General features: G+C 38.8%; 1 protein-coding gene and 2 long non-coding RNA genes across 3 annotated transcripts; 1 reads left to right on the plus strand and 2 right to left on the minus strand.

Moving 5' to 3' along the window:
- Positions 1-648: 648 nt before the first annotated feature.
- LOC106307111 lies at positions 649-7,738 on the minus strand. Its single transcript, XM_013743983.1, has 24 exons — positions 7,553-7,738; positions 7,227-7,356; positions 6,613-6,783; positions 6,455-6,518; positions 6,332-6,381; positions 6,091-6,192; positions 5,922-6,002; positions 5,790-5,831; positions 5,661-5,720; positions 5,418-5,528; positions 5,237-5,332; positions 5,110-5,159; positions 4,832-5,036; positions 4,627-4,718; positions 4,310-4,541; positions 3,073-4,017; positions 2,842-2,981; positions 2,630-2,749; positions 2,313-2,381; positions 1,978-2,234; positions 1,603-1,863; positions 1,328-1,506; positions 1,133-1,231; positions 649-976 (listed from the first exon to the last, which is right to left on the minus strand). The coding sequence occupies exons 3-24, from the start codon at positions 6,703-6,705 to the stop codon at positions 881-883; spliced, it is 3,444 nt and encodes a 1,147-aa protein (XP_013599437.1). The 5' UTR covers positions 6,706-6,783; positions 7,227-7,356; positions 7,553-7,738; the 3' UTR covers positions 649-880.
- A 2,662-nt stretch (positions 7,739-10,400) lies between these two features.
- On the plus strand, positions 10,401-13,060 carry LOC106307112. Its single transcript, XR_001263271.1, has 2 exons — positions 10,401-10,475; positions 12,774-13,060. It is a non-coding gene; the product is annotated as an uncharacterized LOC106307112 (long non-coding RNA).
- Positions 13,061-20,087: 7,027 nt separating this feature from the next.
- Positions 20,088-21,616, minus strand: LOC106303761. The gene is made up of 2 exons (XR_001262531.1): positions 20,432-21,616; positions 20,088-20,343 (listed from the first exon to the last, which is right to left on the minus strand). It is a non-coding gene; the product is annotated as an uncharacterized LOC106303761 (long non-coding RNA).
- Between the last annotated feature and the right edge of the window lie 621 nt (positions 21,617-22,237).

Below are 22,237 nucleotides of genomic sequence, written 5' to 3' on the forward strand. Positions count from 1 at the left end.
CATTTCAAGTTTGAGTAATAGAATAACCATTTGTTGTCAAAAATAATAATAATAATAATAATAATTAATTTCAAAATGGAGTAATGAATATGATTACTCTATAATGGATAACCATTACTCTATTTTGGAGTTGAATATGAAATACGGTTGGAGAAGGTTTTATTTCAAAATGGAGTTTAGAGTCAAATACAGAGTGGAGTTGAAGATGTTGTAAGTATAATTTTTGCAACTACTAATCATAGAATTGATTTTTGTAATAAGAATACAAAATGATTAACTAAATTTAAAGTTTTGTTTGTTCATAAGTGATATACATTTAAAAGCAATCTAAGTTTTTTTTTTTTAATTGGTATCAAAAACTACATGTTTCATTAACATTTTATTTTATTTTGATAATACACTTAGAATTACAATGAAATAGTTCAGTTGTAGACTTATAGTTAAGGGGCACTGTCTGGATGAACAACATACTTCATAACTTAATTCTTTGACCCCATACTCAAAAAAGTTTGTACACTTAGCAACAGCAAACTGCGTGATGTTGGAGTTGTCACTTTGTAAGGAAATGTCGGCTAGTTAGTTTGCATGTAACTATGGAAGTGATGTTTCAAGGAAGTGCAGCTGGCTATAGAAGTGCAAGACAGCAAATCACATATTTTAAAAGTTTAAAACACAACGAGACAAAACAAAGTGTGCTTCCTCGATCACTTACGATTCCAAACATGGGAAGTTTTGTTCAAAAAGAAACCCGGCGAACCTCAAATCCCAGACAAAGCCATAAGTTCTTGTTTCAGCAAACGGAATTTAGAAAGAAAAAAAAAATAGGAAGGGTGAAATGTGATTTTGCTGCATCTAACGGTTCGAACAACACAATCAGCCTTCACAGCCCGCGAGGGAAGTTGTTGATTTGTCCTTCCTCCAATACATCTTTTCGGTTCAATTCGTACCCAATCCTCATGCGCATCACAAGAGATTTCTGCCATATAAACATTCAATCCCTTGAGTGCTAAAATCTAGAGGCTCAACCAATCTTTATTTGAACATAGATTGAGCTGCTGATCTCATGAAATGCTAAAGTGAATACTGAAGACGTGAACTTAGAAAGGAAGCTCAACAGAGAAAGTGTATATACCTTCCCATGCTGGCTGTTAGTGACTCTCAGATTCTGCGTTATGTTACCGCTTTCCAGGCGTGTGTTACTACTAGCTGGATCCAAGTGCAGCTGGAGGAACTGAAAATTGCAAGAACAATAGACAAGCTTAAAGAAAGAAAACTTTATATTAAGGGGCGAAAAAAGATAAGGACGAAGTTATAAAACTGAAATCACCTTTGGAACAGCGGCCTGGAAGACAAAATCTGTGAAAGTATTCGGAGATAAGTTTATAAAAGTGGCCTCGACATTTGTTGTATGTGGGTGGTTCCCTGATGGCTTTGAGAAAGTGAACGCAATCTTCAAAGAGCTGCTCTCGTATGCAACAACAGGTGGATATGCTGGACCATTGGTTGCTGCAATTAAGGAGGAAAGCAAGTTGCTGATCTTGGTAAAAGAGTTTCAATGATTGTACAGATTTTGCTTCAGTGATAATATCGACTTGTGTTTACCTTCCTTCGATGGGCTTGGAGACAGACCATCAAACAAATCAAACATATCACCAGCAGACGCGGTAGTTGCTATTTGAGGTTGAGCTGGTGAAGAAAGTGTGTCTAGCACAGTAGAAGAGTTATTGTTAACGTCGGTTGTTGATAACAAATCAATTGATGATGTGCTGTCTTGTGCCAGAGAAGGGGACCCAATTGAAAGAATATCCAGCAACAGATCTGTGCCGGCTTGAGCAGCAGGGGTTGCACCTGAAACAGTGCAAACTGCAAAGCCATAGAGAAAAAGATCTTTCGTATATTGCTCAATCATAGACAATATCATAACTGAGAACGCCATAAAAATGAAACGAGCAGCTGTAGAGACGCCAGAGAACTAACCAGATTTTTCTGACGATGATCCTAAGTCAACGCCGAGAAGATCCTGAAGGAAATCTGCACCAGATGAACTACTAGGCACAGCCAGAATATCGTCGGAATCCAGGTCCAGCAAGTCCACTAGTGGAGCTGCAGCAACACCATTTGGAATACTAACTGAAAGCTTGGCCATTGTTGAAAGTGACGCAGGTAAAGAGCCAGCACTCCTCACACTGAATGTAGCCTCATCTAGTAATGGCATCCTCTCAGCCAGAGAAGACCTATATGCACAACAGACCTCGCTTTCATGAGCTAGAAGATGGTTAAGGAAGAGACGAACAAGGGATTTCACTAGCAACCTGATAGCTCTTTGCTGCATTTCAAGGAGAAGGCTCTTTTTCTGCTCCACAATTATATCTTTAATCCTCCTGCAAATGAATTTTGAAGAACTATTTAATCACCAAATGAGAGCTGAGGGCATGGTATAGAACTATTTAATCACCAAATGAGAGCTGAGGGCATGGTATACATCTATAATGTATTACTCCTACTCATCTCTCAAAAAGTAATGCGCTACAGACCGCCAAAATTCATTATTTATATACCTAGTACGAATACTAGATTACCGAGATGGGATAAAACACACACACTGAGATTAAAAGAAGTTGGAACATACTTCGAGATGATAGGAAAGTGAGATGACAACTTTAGTAGAGCAACCAGGGCCAACGCTTTTGTAGTCATATAGGATTTAGAACATGCTCTTGCACTATGATCCTCCTTGAAACCTTCATTGCTGATAATCAAAGAGACACTATTCTCATTCACCAAAAGACAGAACAATGCCCAGATAATCAATGAGCTCCTTTTCAACTATCGAATACTTACTTTTCAATGATACCCTTGAAATCTTCCCCGCAGACTTCCAGATAATCAATGAGCGCTTTTGTCAGTTGTTTGACATTATTCTCATTCCCCAAAAGAGAGACAAGCTCAAGAGCTCTTTTTCGGATAGAACCATCTGAGTCCTAAATTGTTGATGGAAACAGAAGCCAAATTACTATGCATTCTTTATCTAGAAAGACTATTATATTTTCAGGTTAGTATTAAAAACAATACCTTAACACGACGAGAGGCTGGCGTACAAAGTCTTTTTGCTGCAGACTCTTCAGGTTTTTCTTCCACCAATTCTTTGCTGTCTTCCATCTCTTCTTTTTTATCTTCTTCCATCTCTTCTTCTTCCTCAGAAGAATCTGTGTCATCATTTTTATCAATCTTTCCATCATCAACAGTTGGGACCCTGAAATTAGTAAGCAGATGTGTGGGCTCAAATGTGTTCCTAACAGAATCCTTTTTATCAGCAGCTACACCCACAGGCATATACACCGTTGATAAGGACACATAAACATATCCTCCATCAGCCACATATTCACCGTTGCTCATCTTACAAACTGCCACAAGTTGTCCGTCAATAACTTCGAGCGACTCTATTATCACAGCATGATAGGCAACTAAAGAACTGTAGAACTTTGAATAGGGACCATAATAGATGTGCTTTCCTGGAAGATGCAATCCTGTATAATGAAGTAAATCAGCCCCTATTGGCTGATTCTTGAGTTCTGACAAAGCTTCTTTCAATGTGTTGATTTTCCGAATACCAGTAATTTTCCTCTTAGACATATGAGGTTCATCTGCACTTGGAGGTTGGTGATCTGTGCAGTTGAAGACGGTGCAAACTTCTCTGGGAATGCCGTATTTTTGGATGTGACGTAAGCCTTTCTCAATTGTACCTCCATAACAGTGGTGAACCTCTTTCTTCTTAGTAATAATCCCAAGAACTTCCTCAGGTTTATTAGGAACACTTCCAAGAGCTTCTGGGTGACAAAACGCACACATATACCATGTGCAAAATGGAGAATACTTTGTCAACTTGTGCGGCTCCAACTTGCCTCTAGCTAGGTCAGAAGAGGTGTAAGTCCAGCAAAGAAGATGAAACATCTGATCTCTAACACTACCAGTCGAACCCTTCTTCACGACATCTTCTACTCTGAATTCTGAAAACTCCTAAAAAAAAAAAAAGAGAGAGTTAATGATAGTTGGTAGAATTCCCTGTTGGGATTCATCATATTATAATGCGACTGAGTAGTTACACAGAAACCGTGATCTTTAACACAGAAGATCTAAATACTAGGATATTCAAATATACACAAGAGAATGAATATTCACTAATAGTCACAACTTCAATAGGAATCAGTATAGACGGGGTGAAAAGATATCTTTGCAAAGTATGAATTAAATTTTAGTCATAACGAAATGTATAAAGGTTAGATCTTTTCAAAATATAAGTAACATTTACCGATTCGTTAATCTGCCAGCAGAGCATAGCTACACCAGAATTGTCGTTTAAGAGCCATGGACCTTCTGGCTTACTCTGTTGCACTTGTTGAAAACGCGATGAGCCCATGACATGTCTAACCCAATCCTTGTTTAAGTAGCAGTTTCCTGTTTCGATTAAGGATTTCATAAGATCCTTTGGAAGGGAATCAAGCTGAACCGGCCTGTCAGGGACTTTCTTGGCGGTTTCATCACTGAAATAAACAAAAATAAAACAAGGAACTAAGATATCAGAAAAACAAAGAGAAATCACAATGTTAAGAGCAAATTTGACTTTACATGTTTTCTCCAAAGACTGGCTTCTTCGCTTCTTTCCAAGAAAGTTTGACACTATTGTCTCCCATAAAAGAAGGAATTTTTGACCGCAATACCTATAACATGCATGAACAATTAAAGTTTACTAACTCGTTTAGTCTGTCATTAAATCTAAAGGTTATATAGATAAAAAGGGAAGAAAATATAAAGATATAGGTCTGTTTGTCACCTTCATCATTGCCACCAAGTTAATGCAAGTCCTCATTTCAGTTTTTGTATTATGCCTCCTCCTTTCAAAGATGAACTTGCACTTCATGAGGCCTTCATCATTCTTGTCATACTTCTCAGCTTCCAGACAGGTTGCGTTATTGTCAGCCAAGGTTTGAACTAGTTCACCTAATCTTGCCTTAGTTATCTTCTTAACACTCTTCAGCCTGCAAGAATATTTTATTCATTAATGCAGGAAGTTGAACCAACGTAAATTAAGAAGGAAACATAGTGGAATACCTCTCCTTTAAACTCTTACAATACTCTTTTATTGCCTCGGCATCTCCACCCTATATGTCAAACAGCGAAACTTAAATTAGACAAAATGACTTAGTAGAGAAACTAAACACATAATTTAGAAGGAAACCTTGTGGGCTAAGCGATGAAACGTGTATAACAGACACTCAAGATGAGTGGAGCTCTTTTTTTCATCAAACTTACTCTTGTCAGCAGGCATGTACTTCTGTAAACAAATAACAATATAGAATTGATAAGCTTATAAATTATATAATTGATAAAAAAAAAATATATATATATATAACAGGTACCTCTAAAAGACCAACTACCGAGGGAAGCATTTGATCTGCTAGATGAGCTGTTGTATGTGGAGAAATCTCAGAAAAAGCTTTCATGAAATCAAGCTTCCTCTGCTCTGTCAGCTAGTATGAAAGAAGATTTGGTATGTCTTATACATAGAATTCATTAAAAGAAACACGAAGGCAAGTGAAGGGAACACAAAAAGATTAAATTTGTTTTAATCTTTTAGAGAAAAATCAAGAAAACCATGTTACCTTGTCGAAATCAGGCAAGATACGCTGGTTCACCAGCTCAAGTAACTTGAGACTACCTCCCTGTCCAGGAGAGAACAAAGTAAAAATTATCACGTGTCTGATATCCAAAAGTAAGTATTAAGCTCATACCACTGAAACAGCAATTTGCAGGCATGAAACCAAGCTGTCAACCTATAGGAAATAACATTTCAAGATCCAAAGTTGTTAAGAGTTACATATCAGTTCAAAATTGTTAGTTCTTGTTTGTAATGAAATACTCACCTCAAACTTGCATTTATCAGCATGTCCTTCGATAAACTCCGTAAGTTTCAGAAGTTCTTCATTGCTTTCATGTGTGAGGCTCTTGACACATCAAAAATAATATCACGAAAAAATCAGAAAAATCAACACAGAAGACTAACAAAATATCTTTTTGTATTCTAACGCTAACCTTTTGTAGACAGTAGTTCATACTTCTTTGCACTACATCGGTTAAGTTTCTTCTTATTTCTTTAGTTTCATGAGCAAAGATGCGCCACTTAGGGACTACCACCTACATAAATTCAGAGCAAAAGTTGTTGGAACATGATAAAAAAAATATCTGAGTCAATGAGAAGTAACTCTCAAACATGAACATACACTAAAATGAATTGTGATTTGCAAACTACATATGGGCAAGAAAAGATCTTAACCTTTTCAAAGGTTAGCTCAGAGAGATGGTCTAGCACTGCTTTCAAAGATCCTGAAACCAAAACCAATTTTTAAAAAGTTGAATTGCGATTTTCACACAATGAAAAACAACACAAAAATTTTACCAATTTTTTCCTGCTGAAACATTATTTTGAAAGCTTCGTGCGCCCCATAAATCTCCGCCGTTTGCTACAATCACAATTATTGATTAATAAATGTAAGTCGAAAATAATCTCAGAGCAAACAAAGGATAAAGAAAACCAAGATTAAACCAAAATCGAACCTCAGAGCCAGAGCCGCCAGACTCTACTAGAGCATTTATGCACTTCTTAAGATATGCAAGACATCTGCTTGCTTCTGAAGAGGGATCTACCATGATGAATTTAGGCTATTCTCCTTCTTTACACTTGCAGAAAATTGAACCCGCAAAGCAGGACTCCTAGTTCAGGATTCTCTGCAAAAGCCACAAACCAAAAAGGAGATATCAGATATATAAAGCAATGTAAAACAACATAAGATAAGAGCGTTTGTAAATCCAAGGATGCATAGGGCATAAAGGCTATATTCATTTCTGTATAAAAAGTCTTATTTCACTGTTTTAAAGTGAAGATTTTCAGTTGGGGGTGGGAATTCAGATGCTAAAGCTGGTATCAGCCGGTTCAGTGGGTTCGTGGTGGATGCTGAAGGGATGTCTTATGTTGCTGATAAAAAAACAATAAAGCTATATGCAAGATAAACTCTTCAGGTGTTTCATCCATTTTTCTTATCAAAATAAAGCCTTCTCAAGCTCAAGGATGCAAATCTTTGAAGGTTGACAAAGAATGTAGTCTTTTGTTACTTTGTCTTGTTAAATTAAACCTAATATCAAGAATGCAAACAAGTGATAGAGCGTATCACCTGACAGACAAGCGGCTTGTGTTTCAATGACGGGTAAGGCGGTCAAGCTACCTGCACCTGTCTGGTCCGATCGTTTAGCCGCTAATGAAGAGCTCTGCGACCGTCTTTGCCACTTTACTGAAACTACTGGCTGGAGAAACAAAGCACAAAACCAAGTGAGATTTCATCATCCAACCAGAAAAAAGTCTATTTACATAGAACAAAAATAGAAACATTTGCGATTAAAACCCTAAAATCAGAACTCTCGTTAGTCAAATAGAGGACTCAAGTACTTCTCTCACCCATAAGAAACGAAGAGAAAAAAGAAAATGAGAGAACCCGCTTACATTTCACGAGTACCACAAGGATAGGGTTTCATGACTGCTGTAACTTTTAGGAAGAATCTACAGATCAACTTAGCCGAGGTTGTCCCAAAAACGAAATTAGGGATTTGGAGCTCGAGAGGAGGAAGATTGTTTACTTTTCAGTAGTTACTCAGTCCTTCTTCCAAAAGCCAGAGTCAGCCTATTAAATGTGGGAGAAAATAGAATTTGTTCTGTGCCCGCACTTATAATTCCATGATATTTTAATACCCAAACTTTTGCAACGGTACTAAAACTTCCCTTTCCCTCTCCCAAACTAAAAAGTAATTTGAATTAAATACTCTCTTTCTTTCAGGAGTCCACGCCAATACATACTTTTGACTTAACATTGTTTATATCTCTGTGGGCCAAGACTTTACATAATTACATTGTGACCCAACATTAGTTTTCTTCTTCTTCTGACGGTTGTGTTAATTTATAAGAATAATCAACGGCCAGGACTTGAAGTCCGCAAAAGATATTGTTTTTTAAAAGAAATTCCAAATTTGCATTAAAAAAAGCACACTTATCTGAAGAATCTACATGCTGCTGCTGATAATAATAACTACAATAAAAGCTATACGCAAGATCAGATCTTCAGGTGCTTTATCCGTTTTCTTATCAATAGTAAAGATGTGCGGGCACAAGGCTCTGGTCTTGCTCCTGAACCGGTCCCAAACACAGTCTCAGTACAAGTCTTCTCACTGATCTGCTCATAATAAGGTTTTTGTCATACAGCCTGCCTAATATGCGCTCAAACATGTCCTCCTCTCTGATCTGCCATCTCTTACACAGAACACCAATGTCCGGCTAGGCCTTACACTTACTCCCTGCATCAATAAGAAGAACAGATTCGATCACAAATGAAGAAGGTAGGAAGAAGCTTTTTGCATTTTTGATTAGCAAGAACACTGGTTTATGAATCCCTTTTATCTTACCTCTACGAGGTGCTGGCCTCGACGAGCCCGCTCTCTCAGTGTTCCAGAAGCTCCTTTGCTTGGCAGGAACCGTGTCTTGATGATGCTACGCTAAACGAGGTCCAGCAAGTCCACTAGTGACACAATTTGGAATAACTGACTGAAGGCTTGGCAATTAAGCAGGCAAAGAGCCAGCCCTCCTCACATTGAAGGTAGCCTATATGCACAGCGACCTCCTCGGTTTAAGGGGGAGACACGATGAAAAATCACACTAGAAGATGGATAAGGAAGCGGAAAACAAGGGATATCATTAACCACCTGATAATTTTTTATGCCTATCAACGATATAAATTGAACTTAATAGGCTCCCTTTCTGCTTCACAATTTATATCTTTAATCCTCCTGCAATTTTGAATTAGCATGAACACTGGTTTATGGATTCTTTAACACATTCTCTCGCAAGCAAAAGAAAAGAGTGAAATGGATCTCTTTTATCTTACCCGTGGTTTGCACTGCTTCTTCATCAGAAGCCACTGCTTTTCTTTTTTTTTTGGGCAACAAGCCACTGCTTTCATCAGCATGACATCGGAACGAGGAACATGAATTTTTATTTCAAGAGAGTGAGAAATCATAAAATAGTTGTAATCTTAACTTGAAATTATTGATATCTCACATCACACACATCAATATTTATATTGTCTAAAGGTTTACTTTAAAATAGCCACCTACTATTACAGATGTCTGAAATACAGTCAAGCCCTGTTCTTTTTGTAGATGCGGCGGCAGAGTCCGGCGTCTTAAAAAATGCACTTGATCGTGAATGAATCATTCCTTTCACTGTCTATAGAATAAGACCCTAACAACATGACCACTTAAAATTAACGGGGATTTGTGACGCTATAAAATCCGGCGTCAGAAAAAATGGAATATGCGGTGGTTTTTTATAAAACGTAGCGACGCCAATTAAATGAGGATGCCGTAAAAAAATTGTTTCCTTTGTATTTTCTTTAACGCGGACGCTGCCGCTGCGTCTACGAAGGCTTCACCTGAGTTGCACATGTAAGTCATAGCAAGAAAAGAAAAAAAAGGAGAGATTAAAACAACACCCTATGCTGGTCTGGTGGGTGCAAGTGCACTTAATATTTCTTTTAGAAATGCAAACTCAAAGTTATATAAAATTCGCCCACCAAACAAACCAATAATCTACAAAAAAGAAAGACACAAATGTTACGAAAATATATAAATTGGTGTTTGGTATTTCTTTGTTATATCCAATTCTCATCACTATTGATTCATAATAATAATAATGTAAACTACATTCATAAATTTAGTACATGATTATATCGTTGTATATTTCAGTTAGCTATATTATATATCATGATTTGGTAAAATACAAGTCAGGTTTAGATTACGTTAGTGGTGGTATAGTTGCATTTTCTTTATTGTTTACAATATACTTTTGTTGACAAGTCGTTTCATGGTAACATAAACATAGAATAATCGTATCTCTACGAAGTGCAAGAAACGTTTAAAAATATAATAATCATAAGCCCCGTAGGAATGAATAAATTATAATTACTAGTCAATAACAAAACGTCTCTACACGAGAGCTCTAGGATTATATCCATTAATATTATCTTCATGCTTCTAAAAAAAGTAAGACCACCCAGCATCGGGGGTTTATGAAAGAGTCATGGGCTCGGTATCATAGGCCTTTTCAATTAAAAGAAATGAATAAATGGGTTTCAACCCGTGAACCGGATCTTCCAAGTGAGCCCGTATGATACGGGGTCATGCCACGCGGCGCAGAGGGAGTGGCTACGCGATCTCGCGTGTTGAGTGAGAAAAAAAGGGTTTCGCGTGAAAGATCCCATTTTCCCTTCTCTCTTCGAAATCTAGGGTTTCTCTGTCTCTGAGATTTCGTGTCCGAGTCCAGAGCCGGAGATTTTCTCGATCAATTCGTCGTCGGAGTCACTCGTAAACGCTCTCAGGTGAGTCTCAATCACTCCGAGGACGAGATAGCTTCGATTTGATCTCGAGAGGTTTCTAGGTTAAGGAAGTCGATTTGGGGGTTTCGTCTTAGGGTTGAAAATCGAGAAGGGGGTTTCGATTTCTTGGTTAAAATCGACATACGGTTTCCTTTTAGGGTTCGTTTATCGTGGATTTCATTTCGATTTGGGGGTTTCGTGTAAGGGTTCGAAATCTAAAAGGGGGTTTTAATTTCTTCGTTTAAATCAACATACGGATTTCTTTTACTGTTCGTTCATCGTGGATTTGAATTGGATTTGGGGGTTTTTAGTTAGTCTTTCAAATTTTTTTTTTGTTTCTCGGTTGCTTTTGTTCTAATTATTTGTTTTCCTGATACAGATGGATCCCGAAGCAGAGATAAGAGACACAAAGAGAAGAAAGGAGCACATCGATATGCTTTCATACGTGTGTGATTCATAACACGGGATTCCGACGAGGTGTCCCTGTGGTGGGAGTATAATTCACGAGGTTTGTGGGAAGGAGGAATACGACACTCTCCCCGGCAAGCGTTTCTTCACCTGCATAAACTACGAGGTAAAAAACGGGTTCTTGTCTTTTAAATTATGTCTTCTGTTTTTGTCTGTTAATTAACAATCTGATATAGTTTATGTGTTGTTACCAAGGCTGATGGTTTTCATTATCGTCAGCCTTGGGTCATTGGTGTGCAGGAGCATATCGAACGGCTCACAAGTCGTGTGGAGGAGGTGGAGGCGGTGATCAAGTGGGTGCCGGAGGTGAATAATAAGATTAAGAGTCTGGAGGTAATCTGACTTCCCACTTTTGAATTTTGTTTTGTAATTTTTTTCTTATATTTTATACAGTGACTAACACCATCTCATTGTCATTTCCTTGTACAGGAAGAGGTAAAAGCCCTCACTGTGGAGGTTGATAGGCTCACTGGGAAGGTTTATAACCTGACCGTGCAGGTGGATCACTTGGAGAAATGCTGCTTCGACTGAAAACACAAAGGTAACCACACTATAACTAGAGTTGTTGCGTAATGAATTTGAACTTGAACTAGAGTAGGTTAGAGTAGTAGTAGAATTAAAACTTGAACTGAACCAGAACTGAATTTAAACTTGAAATAATTAATTTGAAAACCTGATTTGATGTTTATTGAATGGTCTGTGTGAAGTAGTTGTGTAGTTAAGTTAAGTGTAATCAATTTTTGAATGGTCTGTGTGAACTTGAATTTAAACTTGAACTGAACCAGAACTGAAGTAGTTGTGTAGTTAAGTTAAGTGTAATCAATTTTTGGTGGTTAGAAGGTGTTTACTTCCTTGTACTTTCAAACCCAAAAGTAGTTTAAAAACCTAGCTAATCGACATCTTAAAACACAAACGAAAACTTAAAAACTTCAATACTCAACCAAAATGGATCCTTTTCCCCTAAACTCTCCCGGCTTTGTTAACCTGCTTACTTCCCAGACCACTCAGCCAATAGAAATAGGATCTTCTGAGGTTCCCAAACCTCCGGAAAGGAGGAAGTGGACAATCAAAGAAGATTTGGTGTTGATCAGTGCTTGGTTGAACACCAGCAAGGATCCAATAACCAGTAATGAGCAGAAGCTAGGAGCATTTTGGAAGAGAATAGAGGAGTACGTGAATGCTAGCCCTCTGCTCGTTGGCTCCATTCCTAGGGAGTGGAGTCAATGTAAGCAGAGGTGGAGAAGGGTTAATGAGCAGGTGTGTAAGTTCGTGGGATGTCATGACGCTGCTCTGAAGGAGCAGGCGAGTGGACAGAATGAGAATGATGTCATGAAGGTGGCTCATGACATCTTCTTAAATGACTACAAAGCCAAGTTCAGTCTTGAACATTGTTGGAGGGAGCTTCGGTTTGATCAAAAATGGAGATCACACAGTCTGACATCAAATGGTGCAAAGGAGAAAAGGAAGGAAACTGCGGATGAGGTGGATCGCGAGGAAGATGTTAGACCTCCCGGAGTCAAGGCTAGCAAAGCAGCAAAACGCAAGAAGCATGGCAATGAAGCAGCGTTTGATCAGATCGAAACCATTCTAGCAGCCAAGAATATGTTATCCAAACAGAAAATACTTGATAGGTTGCTAGGAAAAAACGCTGATACACTTACAGATCAAGAGCTTGCTCTAAAAAACAAACTCATATCTGAATTGCTTTAAGTTGGTGAGTGGTTATTTATTTTTTGAAATTTATAGTAGGTTGCTAGGAAATGCAGTGTATGATGTTTGTGTTTAAATCTTTTCCTTGATGTATATTGATATTGTAACTGTTGTGCTTTGTAGGTCACCAGTTCAAGGAGGAGGATGCGTGGATGGTTGCAGGTCTCTGTTTCTTTATGTATCAAATCAAGTCACGGGTGGTAATGTAGTAGTAGGTGGTTGTAGTGGTAGGTTATGTAAGATGGAATCACGGGAGAGTGTAGTGTTTTCCAACTTTCTACACTCGTTTTATGTATGTATCAAATCAAGGGTATGTCCCCACGGCTTTGCTTTTGTACTCACAGGTGTATGTACCCACATGCTACTTGCTTCAATGTTTTTCTATATAAATGACTATGTGTTTCATTCTATTTATCTCATTCATGCATTTTATCAAAACTATCTTACCAACTATGTGATACATCAGTTTGATTCTTCTTACCATCAGCCATACTTTTATCAAAACTATCTCACCATCTCGGAATCTCACCAACCAACACCACTACGAGAATCACCAACCAACACCACGAGAATCACAACAACAATCAAACAAGAATCACCAATCAACACAAGGAATCAACTCTACTACTCCTCAACCCCACAGATCATCTCTTCCATTCAACAGAGGTAAGTTGAAAACCAAAAATTCTAAGTAATGAACATATCCTTAAATAATGAAATTCTAAATTCTATATTATCATATTTAAAACCAAAAAAAGGTTTATAATTTACTAAACTTAAAACCCAAAAAAAAAAGATTCAAGAGAAATAAACAGATTTATAATTTTAATGAAAAACTTTACTAAGGTTAAAACCAAAATAATATAAAAAAAAACTAAGGTTAAAACCCAAAAAAAAAATGAAGAGAAATAGAGAAAAAAAAATTTAAAAAAATTAATATTATTATTTTATTCCTATGAACTCCTTCTTCGGGTTCAATAATGCAGAAAACAGCATATCCGAGTTCATAACTGTTCATGGACCCACGAAAAAATATTAAAAAATGTTGGTGAACTCCAAAGGGGGTTCAACAATGCTCATGCTCTAATAAGACATACAATGAAACAAACATCATCAGGAATGCAACATGCATGTACATATTACATAAAGAAAACTCACGAAAGAGAATAACGATAATACTCTGCGAAATTCGCTGTTGTGTCGGACAGAGGATATTATTTATAAATTAAAAGCAATTACGAGATCTCATTGGTCCGGTGGGTCCACGTTCATAACACTTTAATAGGATAATAGGATAACTCCAAAGTTAGAATAGGATATTTTTATATATTTTTTTATGTACTTAGAGCATGATTAACCCGGAATTTTTAGGATAGGATTCTTAGCGGAAGTTAAGAAACAGTTTCTTAACTTCCGCTAAGAACCACATTCTAAGAACCCCGGGTTAATCATGGTCTTAGGAGTTAATCCTTATCATCTTACGACTTCGTAGTTGTATAAATAACCAGCTTATGGTGAGAGATCAATAACACAGATTAATCATTCTATAAATCATTCCGTTATATGGTATCAGAGCAGAAGATCTGGACTTGGAAATTTTAAAACGTGTTTCTCATATAAAGAAACATGTCTGATAATTCAGACTCACTAACGGCGCCTACAAGTACAATTATGAACACCACGGCTACAAGTGCAATTATGAACACCACGGCTTCTCCTTATTATCTTCATCCGTCTGATAATCCAGGCGCCCTCATCACCTCCGTTCTACTTCGAGGTGATAATTATTCTGAATGGGCAACAGAGTTATCCAACTCAATTCAAGCAAAGCAAAAATTTGGCTTTATCAATGGAACTCTCGTCAAACCGACGACGGAACCAGACTTATCTTGATGGCAAGCCACAAACTCGATGCTTGTGGGATGGATAAGAACTTCAATCGATCCTAAAATCCGATCGACAGTAGCATTCGTACCTGAGGCTCATAAATTATGGGAAAATTTACAACGGCGATTCTCGGTCAAAAACGGAGTATGCGTTCATCAACTCAAGGATGCAATTAACACATGTCGCCAAGATGGTCAGATAGTCATTGAATACTATGGAAGATTATCAAAATTATGGGAGGAGCTTGACAACTTAAAAACAACTCGATCATGTTCATGTGAAGCCTCAGCTGATATAAAAAAGAACGTGAAGAGATAAGGGTTCACAAATTCTTATTTGGTTTGGATGTATCTCGCTTCCGCAACATACGCTCTCAGATAATTGATGAAGATCCACTACCAGACATCAATAATGCCTACTCTCGAGTTATACGGGAAGAACAACACAACAACTCTTCTCGAGCAACAGACTCCAAGACAGAGGCTATCGGTTTCTCAGCACAAACAGAGTCTCCTCAAGCAGCAGTTGTACGCCCACGAGATCCCAATCGTGTGTGTTCTCATTGTTCACGAAAAGGACATGATCAATCCGAGTGTTTCCTTCTTCATGGTTACCCGGAATGGTGGAATGATCAACCAAGGAACAACTCAGGAGGATCTAATCAGCGCGGACGAGGAGGTCGCCACAACTCAAACAATTGTGGTCGCGGACGTTCCAGCTCGAATCGAGTTGCAGCTAACAACGCAACAATCAACAACGACCATATTGCTCAAATCATACAACTTCTCCAATCAACTCGCTCAAATATCTCGACTGACAGATTGTCTGGTAAAACAAAATTTACTGACATAATCATTGATACAGGTGCGTCTCATTATATGACAGGAAATTTATCACTTTTAAGTGATGTATCCGACATACTCCCATCCTCTGTCAAATTTTCGGATGGTCGGTTCTCTAGAACCTTGAAGAAAGGCACGCTAGTCCTTAGTCGTGACTGTAGCCTTCATGACGTTCTATACGTTCCTGATTTCAATTAAACTTTAATCTTCGTTTCATGTTTGCTAAAACAGACTGGGTGCATTGCAATCTTTACTGATACTTTGTGTGTCTTGCAGGACCATTTTACGAAGAACCTGATTGGAACGGGTGAAGAACGTGAGGGGGTTTATTATTTTACGGGAGTCAGGGCTGCTAGTGTTCATAGGACTGCATAAGATGAGTTTTGACTCCAATCAATCCTCATCTTGTGAGATTTGTTTTCGTGCTAAACAAACACGGTGTGTTTTCAATGAAAGTTCTAATAAAGCTTCTGGGATTTTTTCACTTATACATTGTGATGTTTGGGGTCCTTGTCGTACACCTTCGTCTTCTGGTGCAAAATATTTCCTTACTATTGTTGATGATTACTCCAGAGCAGTTTGGACCTACCTTATGTTGGAAAAATCAGAGGTCTCCGCATTACTTCAAGAATTCTTTGCCTTTTGTGAAAAACAATTTGGTAAACCAGTCAAGAAGATACACACTGATAATGGCTCGTAGTTCATGGTGCTTTCCTCTTTCTTTCGTAAACATGGGGTTGAACACCAAACATCCTGTGTTGACACACCTCAACAAAATGGTCGTGTCGAGAGAAAGCACCGTCATATCCTTAATGTAGCTCGGGCCTGTCTCTTTCAAGCACGCTTACCTTCTACTTTCTGGGGAGAGAGCATATTAACCGCAACACACTTGATCAATTATACACCGTCTCAGGTTTTACAAGGAAGAACACCGTACGAGCTTCTATTTGGTAAGAAACCTGACTACGATCAGTTACGAGTCTTCGGGTGTCTTTGTCATGCTCATCAGAAATCGAGAACTAAGGATAAGTTTGGAGATCGTAGTCGCAGATGCATCTTTGTTGGTTACCCGTTTCGCAAGAAAACATGGCGTATGTTTGACCTGGATACGCATGAATTCTTCTCAAGCCGAGATGTGGTATTTTCTGAATCTAAGTTTCCTGGTGTGGGAACAGAGGACTACGTGTCACCTCCTTCGAATTGCTATGATCTCGCGGTAGACGACTGGTTATTACCAGCTATAGAATCCAGTGGGAGTTTGTCAGCTTCACCTACTACGACGTTTGTACCTACAACAAATACAGATGACACAACAGCAGTATCAGCTCCACTACCGAGCTCTCATAATACTTCTACTTCATTACCTCTGTCTCCAGACTTGCCTGCACCTGAAATAGAGTCTACTATTGAACCAGTCTCGCCGAGGTTATCTAAATTTCTTGGTCGTGGACAAAGACATAAAACTCCATCCATTCTACTTAAAGACTACGTAACGCACTCTGCTGCTCTCGTAGATAATAAACTCTCTCACAATCCTTCCTCGCATGATCAAGGTCCTCTGCGAACGTCCTCAGGTAACACTCTGTACCCTATTTCCAGTTACGTTTCTGACCATATGTTTACAGCAAAACATAGAGCTTTTATGGCGGCCATTGTCGATGATGATGTGCCACGCTCGTATAAAGAGGCTGCTAAACTCAAAGTATGGCGTGATTCAATCTCCAACGAGATGGATGCTTTTGAACTTACTGATACGTGGGACTTAACTGATCTTCCTCCGGGTCGCAAAGCTCTAGGCAATATGTGGCTCTTCTCAAGTAAATACAACGCAGATGGAACACATCAACGCCACAAATCACGTCTGGTCGTCCTTGGAAATGATCAAAAAAAGGGAGATGATTTCAAAGAAACATCCGCACCAGTCGGCAAACTCACATCAGTTCGATTTCTTCTCAAGATTGCAGCTGCCAAGAATTGGCTTGTTTATCAGATGGATGTTTCGATTGCCTTCTTACATGGTGACCTAGATAGAGAGATTTATATGAAGCTTCCGCAAGGTTACAAATGTTCAGATCCTAATAAAGTGTGCCGCCCAAAGAAATCTCTATATAGCCTTCGCCAAGCACCAAGATGTTGGTATGCTAAACTCACTACGGCTCTCACAAAGTTTGGGTTCTCTCATGAATATGCGGATCATTCCCTGTTCTCTAAGGTTCGTGGTTCCATTTGCATACATATATTGGTGTATGTTGATGATTTTATTATTGCCTGCAATGATGCTAAAGCTCTGCAAGAATTTAAAGACTACCTGCACACTTGCTTTAGAATGAAATATCTTGGCAACTTGAAGTACTTTCTTAGCCTTGAGGTTGCACGAAATGCGTCTGGCTTCTATATCTCACAACGAAAATATGCGCTAGATATTATCGCCGAAACTGGTCTTCTCGGGTCTAAGCCCTCTCCAGTACCTATGGAGCTGAATCATAAGTTGGCAAAGGCGGATGGTCCTCTTGCTAATGCTCAGCAATATCGCAGACTGGTCGGTCGCCTTATCTACCTCACAAATACTCGGTCGGATCTCTCTTATGCCGTTCATATCATGACTCAGTTTATGCACAAGCCTCTTCTACCACACTGGGATGCTGCTCTACGTGTGGTTCGCTATCTCAAAGGAAGTCCTGGCTAGGGTATTTTCATGAAATCAGAAGATACACTTCAGATAAGCGCTTGTTGTGATGCTGATTGGTCCACATGCCCTCTTTCGCGTCGATCACTCTCAGCATATGTTATATTTCTTGGCAAGTCACATGTGTCTTGGAGAATAAAGAAGCAGGACGCGGTTGCTCTGTCATCAGCTGAAGCTGAATACCGTGCAATGTCGGTTACACTTAAAGAACTCAAATGGATGAAAGGTCTACTACAATCGCTTGGTCTCATTCATTCCTCACCTATGCTGTTTTACTGTGACAGTAAGTCTGCATTGCACATTGCAGTCAATCCTGTTTTTCATGAAAGAACCAAACATATAGAGAGAGACTGTCATCATGTTCGCGATGCAGTTAAATCAAAGCTTATTGTCACAGAACATGTTGCCTCTAAGCATCAGCCAGCAGAACTTCTCACCAAGTCTTTCCCTCGTCCTCAGTTTGAATACTTGTTGTCCAAGTTGTCTGTTCAGAATCTGACACTTCCAACTTGAGGGGAGTAATAGGATAACTCCCAGTTAGAATAGGATATTTTCATATATTCCTTTATGTGTGTACTTAGGAGTTAATTCTTATACCTCGTAGTTATATAAATAACCAGCTTATGCTGAGAGATCAATAACACAGATTAATCATTCTAATAAATCATTCCGTTATACACTTAATATTTCTTTTAGAAATGCAAACTCAAAGTTATATCCCCTAAAGTTTTCCCACCAAACAAATAAAATACACTTAATATTTCCATTAATATTATCTCCGTGCTTCTACAAAATGTCTTGGAATAAGACATACAATGGAACAAACATCATCAGGAATGCAACATGCATGTACATATTAGATTAAATCAATAGTATTTAGTTAAATAAGAAGTCATTATTAAAATTTGAAACCTGACCAAACAAAAACAATTAAACACATGCAAGCACACTGGTTTACTGATTTTAGAAGAGCACCGTGCGGGTCGGGGGTGGCCTCTCAAGTCTCCCAAGTGCCAAATTAAAGGCAACGTTAGGAATGTCATTAGGTAATACTAACCAAGTAACCATGTGTTAAACTGTGATAATACTGTCAAATGGTTTAGTCTTTAGTGGTTCGAATGTAATAAGTAATAACGTTGACATCTGAGCCGTATTTCGTTTCACGTTGTTTTTTTTTTGTAAAGCCAACGAGGACTGGGTTGATTTTTGCTGCTTTTTTGTTCAGATAAACACTTCTCTCTTCTTCCACTCGATAGGGGCCGAGCGCGTGGGTATATGACGCGTGTGTGATTTTAGACATTTGTATCCGAATTCTTTATATAAAGTTCTATCAAGAGAGAGAGAGAGTAACGCGGGCCTTGGGGTCTACATAGATGGCATGTAAGTAAGCGAGTAATAATCGGACACGTCATCAATTACAGTTTTAGAGAGACGTTTGACGTATGCGGGACACAGAACGACTTGTCTTTGGTTCAGAACATTTCTTGGATAAGCCTCAATTTTTTTCGTAGCTGCCTAGCTGCTATTCTATTTACAATGGTTAAAATTTAATAATCGTAACGTTGTGAGAGAGTACGAATATGCTAAAGGGACTTGCAAGCACGTTTGACCAGCAGCTCAGTAGCTAACTTGTATGCTCCTATAAGAATAAGCAAGTAACATTTAAATATTGATAAGAACGGTAACAGTTTTAAACCTAGTTTATATGGACTATACAATCTGTGATCGAGTATTGACTAGCTATAAGAGAAAACAAGAATAAGTGTTAAGCCCATGTCTGGCACTAAGAACGACTCATATGCTTACATACAATGTTAGGTTCTCTCTGTTCCTTACAAAACACAAAGGACAAATCGATTCAATCTGGTTATACCAATATGATGAGTTCTTAAAATATAACGCAAAATAGTTTTGAATTCTTAAATTCGATTAAATTCTCTTCAAATCCTATATTGGTCCGGGTCCACTTTTATAACACAATATTTCTTTTAATAAATGCTAACTCAAAGTTTTTTTTTAAAAAAATAATATATATTGATTGGATCCGAAACTCGGAAATATAGATCCGGTTACAAACACGTTTTGAACAAAATTTCCAAAGTTAACCTAATACAAAACTAGCTTTGCCCACCCACTAAATTCGGCACGTTCCGCTAGTCCGTCTTTCGAAATCCTTTGAAATTGGTAACCGTTCTCAACCATTGACGATGATCCCGGGAAGGTGAGGTTCTCCTCGTTGCCTAGGATGCCAAGACTTCTCAAGTCGTCTCCGGAGTAGCTAGTTGTCAATGAACTCAACCGAGCTTGTAACCGTCACTATCAATGAAGCGCAAGACAAAAAATAAGGGAGGGTTCCAGATACTTACCACGAGAGCCTTGCACATGCCACCAACACTCGGCTTGTACGCAATGTCACACAACGTTTGAAACCGCCTCCCAACCAAGCAGAGAGCTCGCTACTGCCGCCACCAAACATGAACACAAAACGGGCCTGACCTCCATGCCACACACCTACCGAGAGGGCTCTAACGACCTGCACAAACAGCAAAGCTGCACTACCAATGAGAATCAAGTGATTCTTCACTAGCACTGGGATGGTAGCTGGAGGCAAGAGGGACTCCGCCACGACCGAGACCAAAGTCGTGACGTCTCTTTCCGCCTTCGAGAACCGAAGATACGGTGCTTGTGACTCGCAAATGGATCGCTAGAGTCGACAGCGAAACAAGTAAACACACAAGAACCCGAACTACACTGGAGAACCACCGTAGAACTCAAATCGGTGACAGAGCAATGTTTCCGGAAAGACTTGGAGCATACGAAGCAGAATTTACCGGCCATAGACGACCAAATAAACAGCCCACTTTGCACGCCCACATGAGTCGGACCCGGGTCCGGTGCCATCTCCGCCTGCACACCAACACCCGCGACTCGTCTCCGGCTAAGGCACCGGAGTAGCCTTTGAATCTAGCGCAGAGGAGAGGAGCCCCGACGAGACTCGCAACACCAACCACCGAAGTCGCACGCTACCATCAGACTTGAGCAGCACCACCGCACCGCAAACCCGAGAAGCACGCCTTCCACACAACCCAGAACAGAGAGGACGCGAGAGAGAGATCTAAAGGGGAAACATGATCCTCTCTCTCAGCCTAGAAAAGCCGACTCCACCGGCGAGAAACCCTTACGCCCCACCGCGTTGCAACACCAGATCTCGTCGAGCTTCCACCACTGCCGGCAACCTTGCGCACAGAACTTACAGGGCAAAACACGCCGAACCAGAGCCAACAACAAAGCAATAGGAGACCACCGGTGGAGCAAAGTAAAACCAGATAAGGGAGGAGAGGGTTCACCGGCGCCGGCACGCGCTCACACTCGCGACCGGACGGCGGACGCCGGTGAAAAGTAGATCTGTAATTTTTTTTTCGTTTGCAAGAGAGACGATAGGAGAGAGAAATAGTCCCTAATCTTTCCTTCTATGCTAACTCAAAGTTATATAAAATTTGCGTTGATTCATAGTAATGTAAACTACATTCATAAACTCAGTACTTGATTATAGCGTTGTATATTTCAATTTGCTATATTATATATCATGATTTGGTAAAATATATAAGTCACGTTTAGATTATGTTTGTGGTGGTGTAGCTGCATTTTATTTATTGTTTACTACATATTTTCGTTGACAAGTCGTTTCTTAGTAAACGTTTTTTTTTTTGGTAACAAGTCGTTTCTTGGTAAACATAATAAACATAATACCTCTAGAAATTGCAAGTAACGTTTAAAAATATAATAATCGCCAGTCCCCGTAGGCCGTGGGAATGAATACAATTATAATTTACTCGTCAATAACCAAACGTATACACATGATCGATCTCTAAGACTATATCCATAATCCCATATATATTATTTGATAAGCATTGTAACTTTTTTTTGTATCCACATGTCATCACTAGAATGATTCTTAAAATCATTAGAAAAATATATTAGTTCATCTAATTATATAATAAGTTTTTTATTAAACTAACAATAAATTCATCATTAATATACTTTATTATTTCCTGAAATAAAATTTACGGAATTGCCTAATGTGGCTAAAGTATATATGGCAATTAATTATTTTGACTAATAAAGATTTGATAAAAAAAATAGTGTATCTTCTATCATATTTTTTTAATTTT

The sequence above is a fragment of the Brassica oleracea genome, chromosome C7 (assembly GCF_000695525.1).
Source record: "Brassica oleracea var. oleracea cultivar TO1000 chromosome C7, BOL, whole genome shotgun sequence".
Classification (NCBI taxonomy): Eukaryota; Viridiplantae; Streptophyta; class Magnoliopsida; order Brassicales; family Brassicaceae; genus Brassica; species Brassica oleracea.

Bases quoted from the DNA above. Each gene is read 5' to 3' on its own strand.
- LOC106307111 (XM_013743983.1), bottom strand. From the start codon at position 6,705: ATGGTAGATCCCTCTTCAGAAGCAAGCAGATGTCTTGCATATCTTAAG. The intron at 2,982-3,072 runs GTATTGTTTTTA...TCAACAATTTAG, and splicing joins CAGCCTCTCGTCGTGTTAAG to GACTCAGATGGTTCTATCCG. The intron at 977-1,132 runs GTATATACACTT...TTTATATGGCAG, and splicing joins CTAACAGCCAGCATGGGAAG to AAATCTCTTGTGATGCGCAT.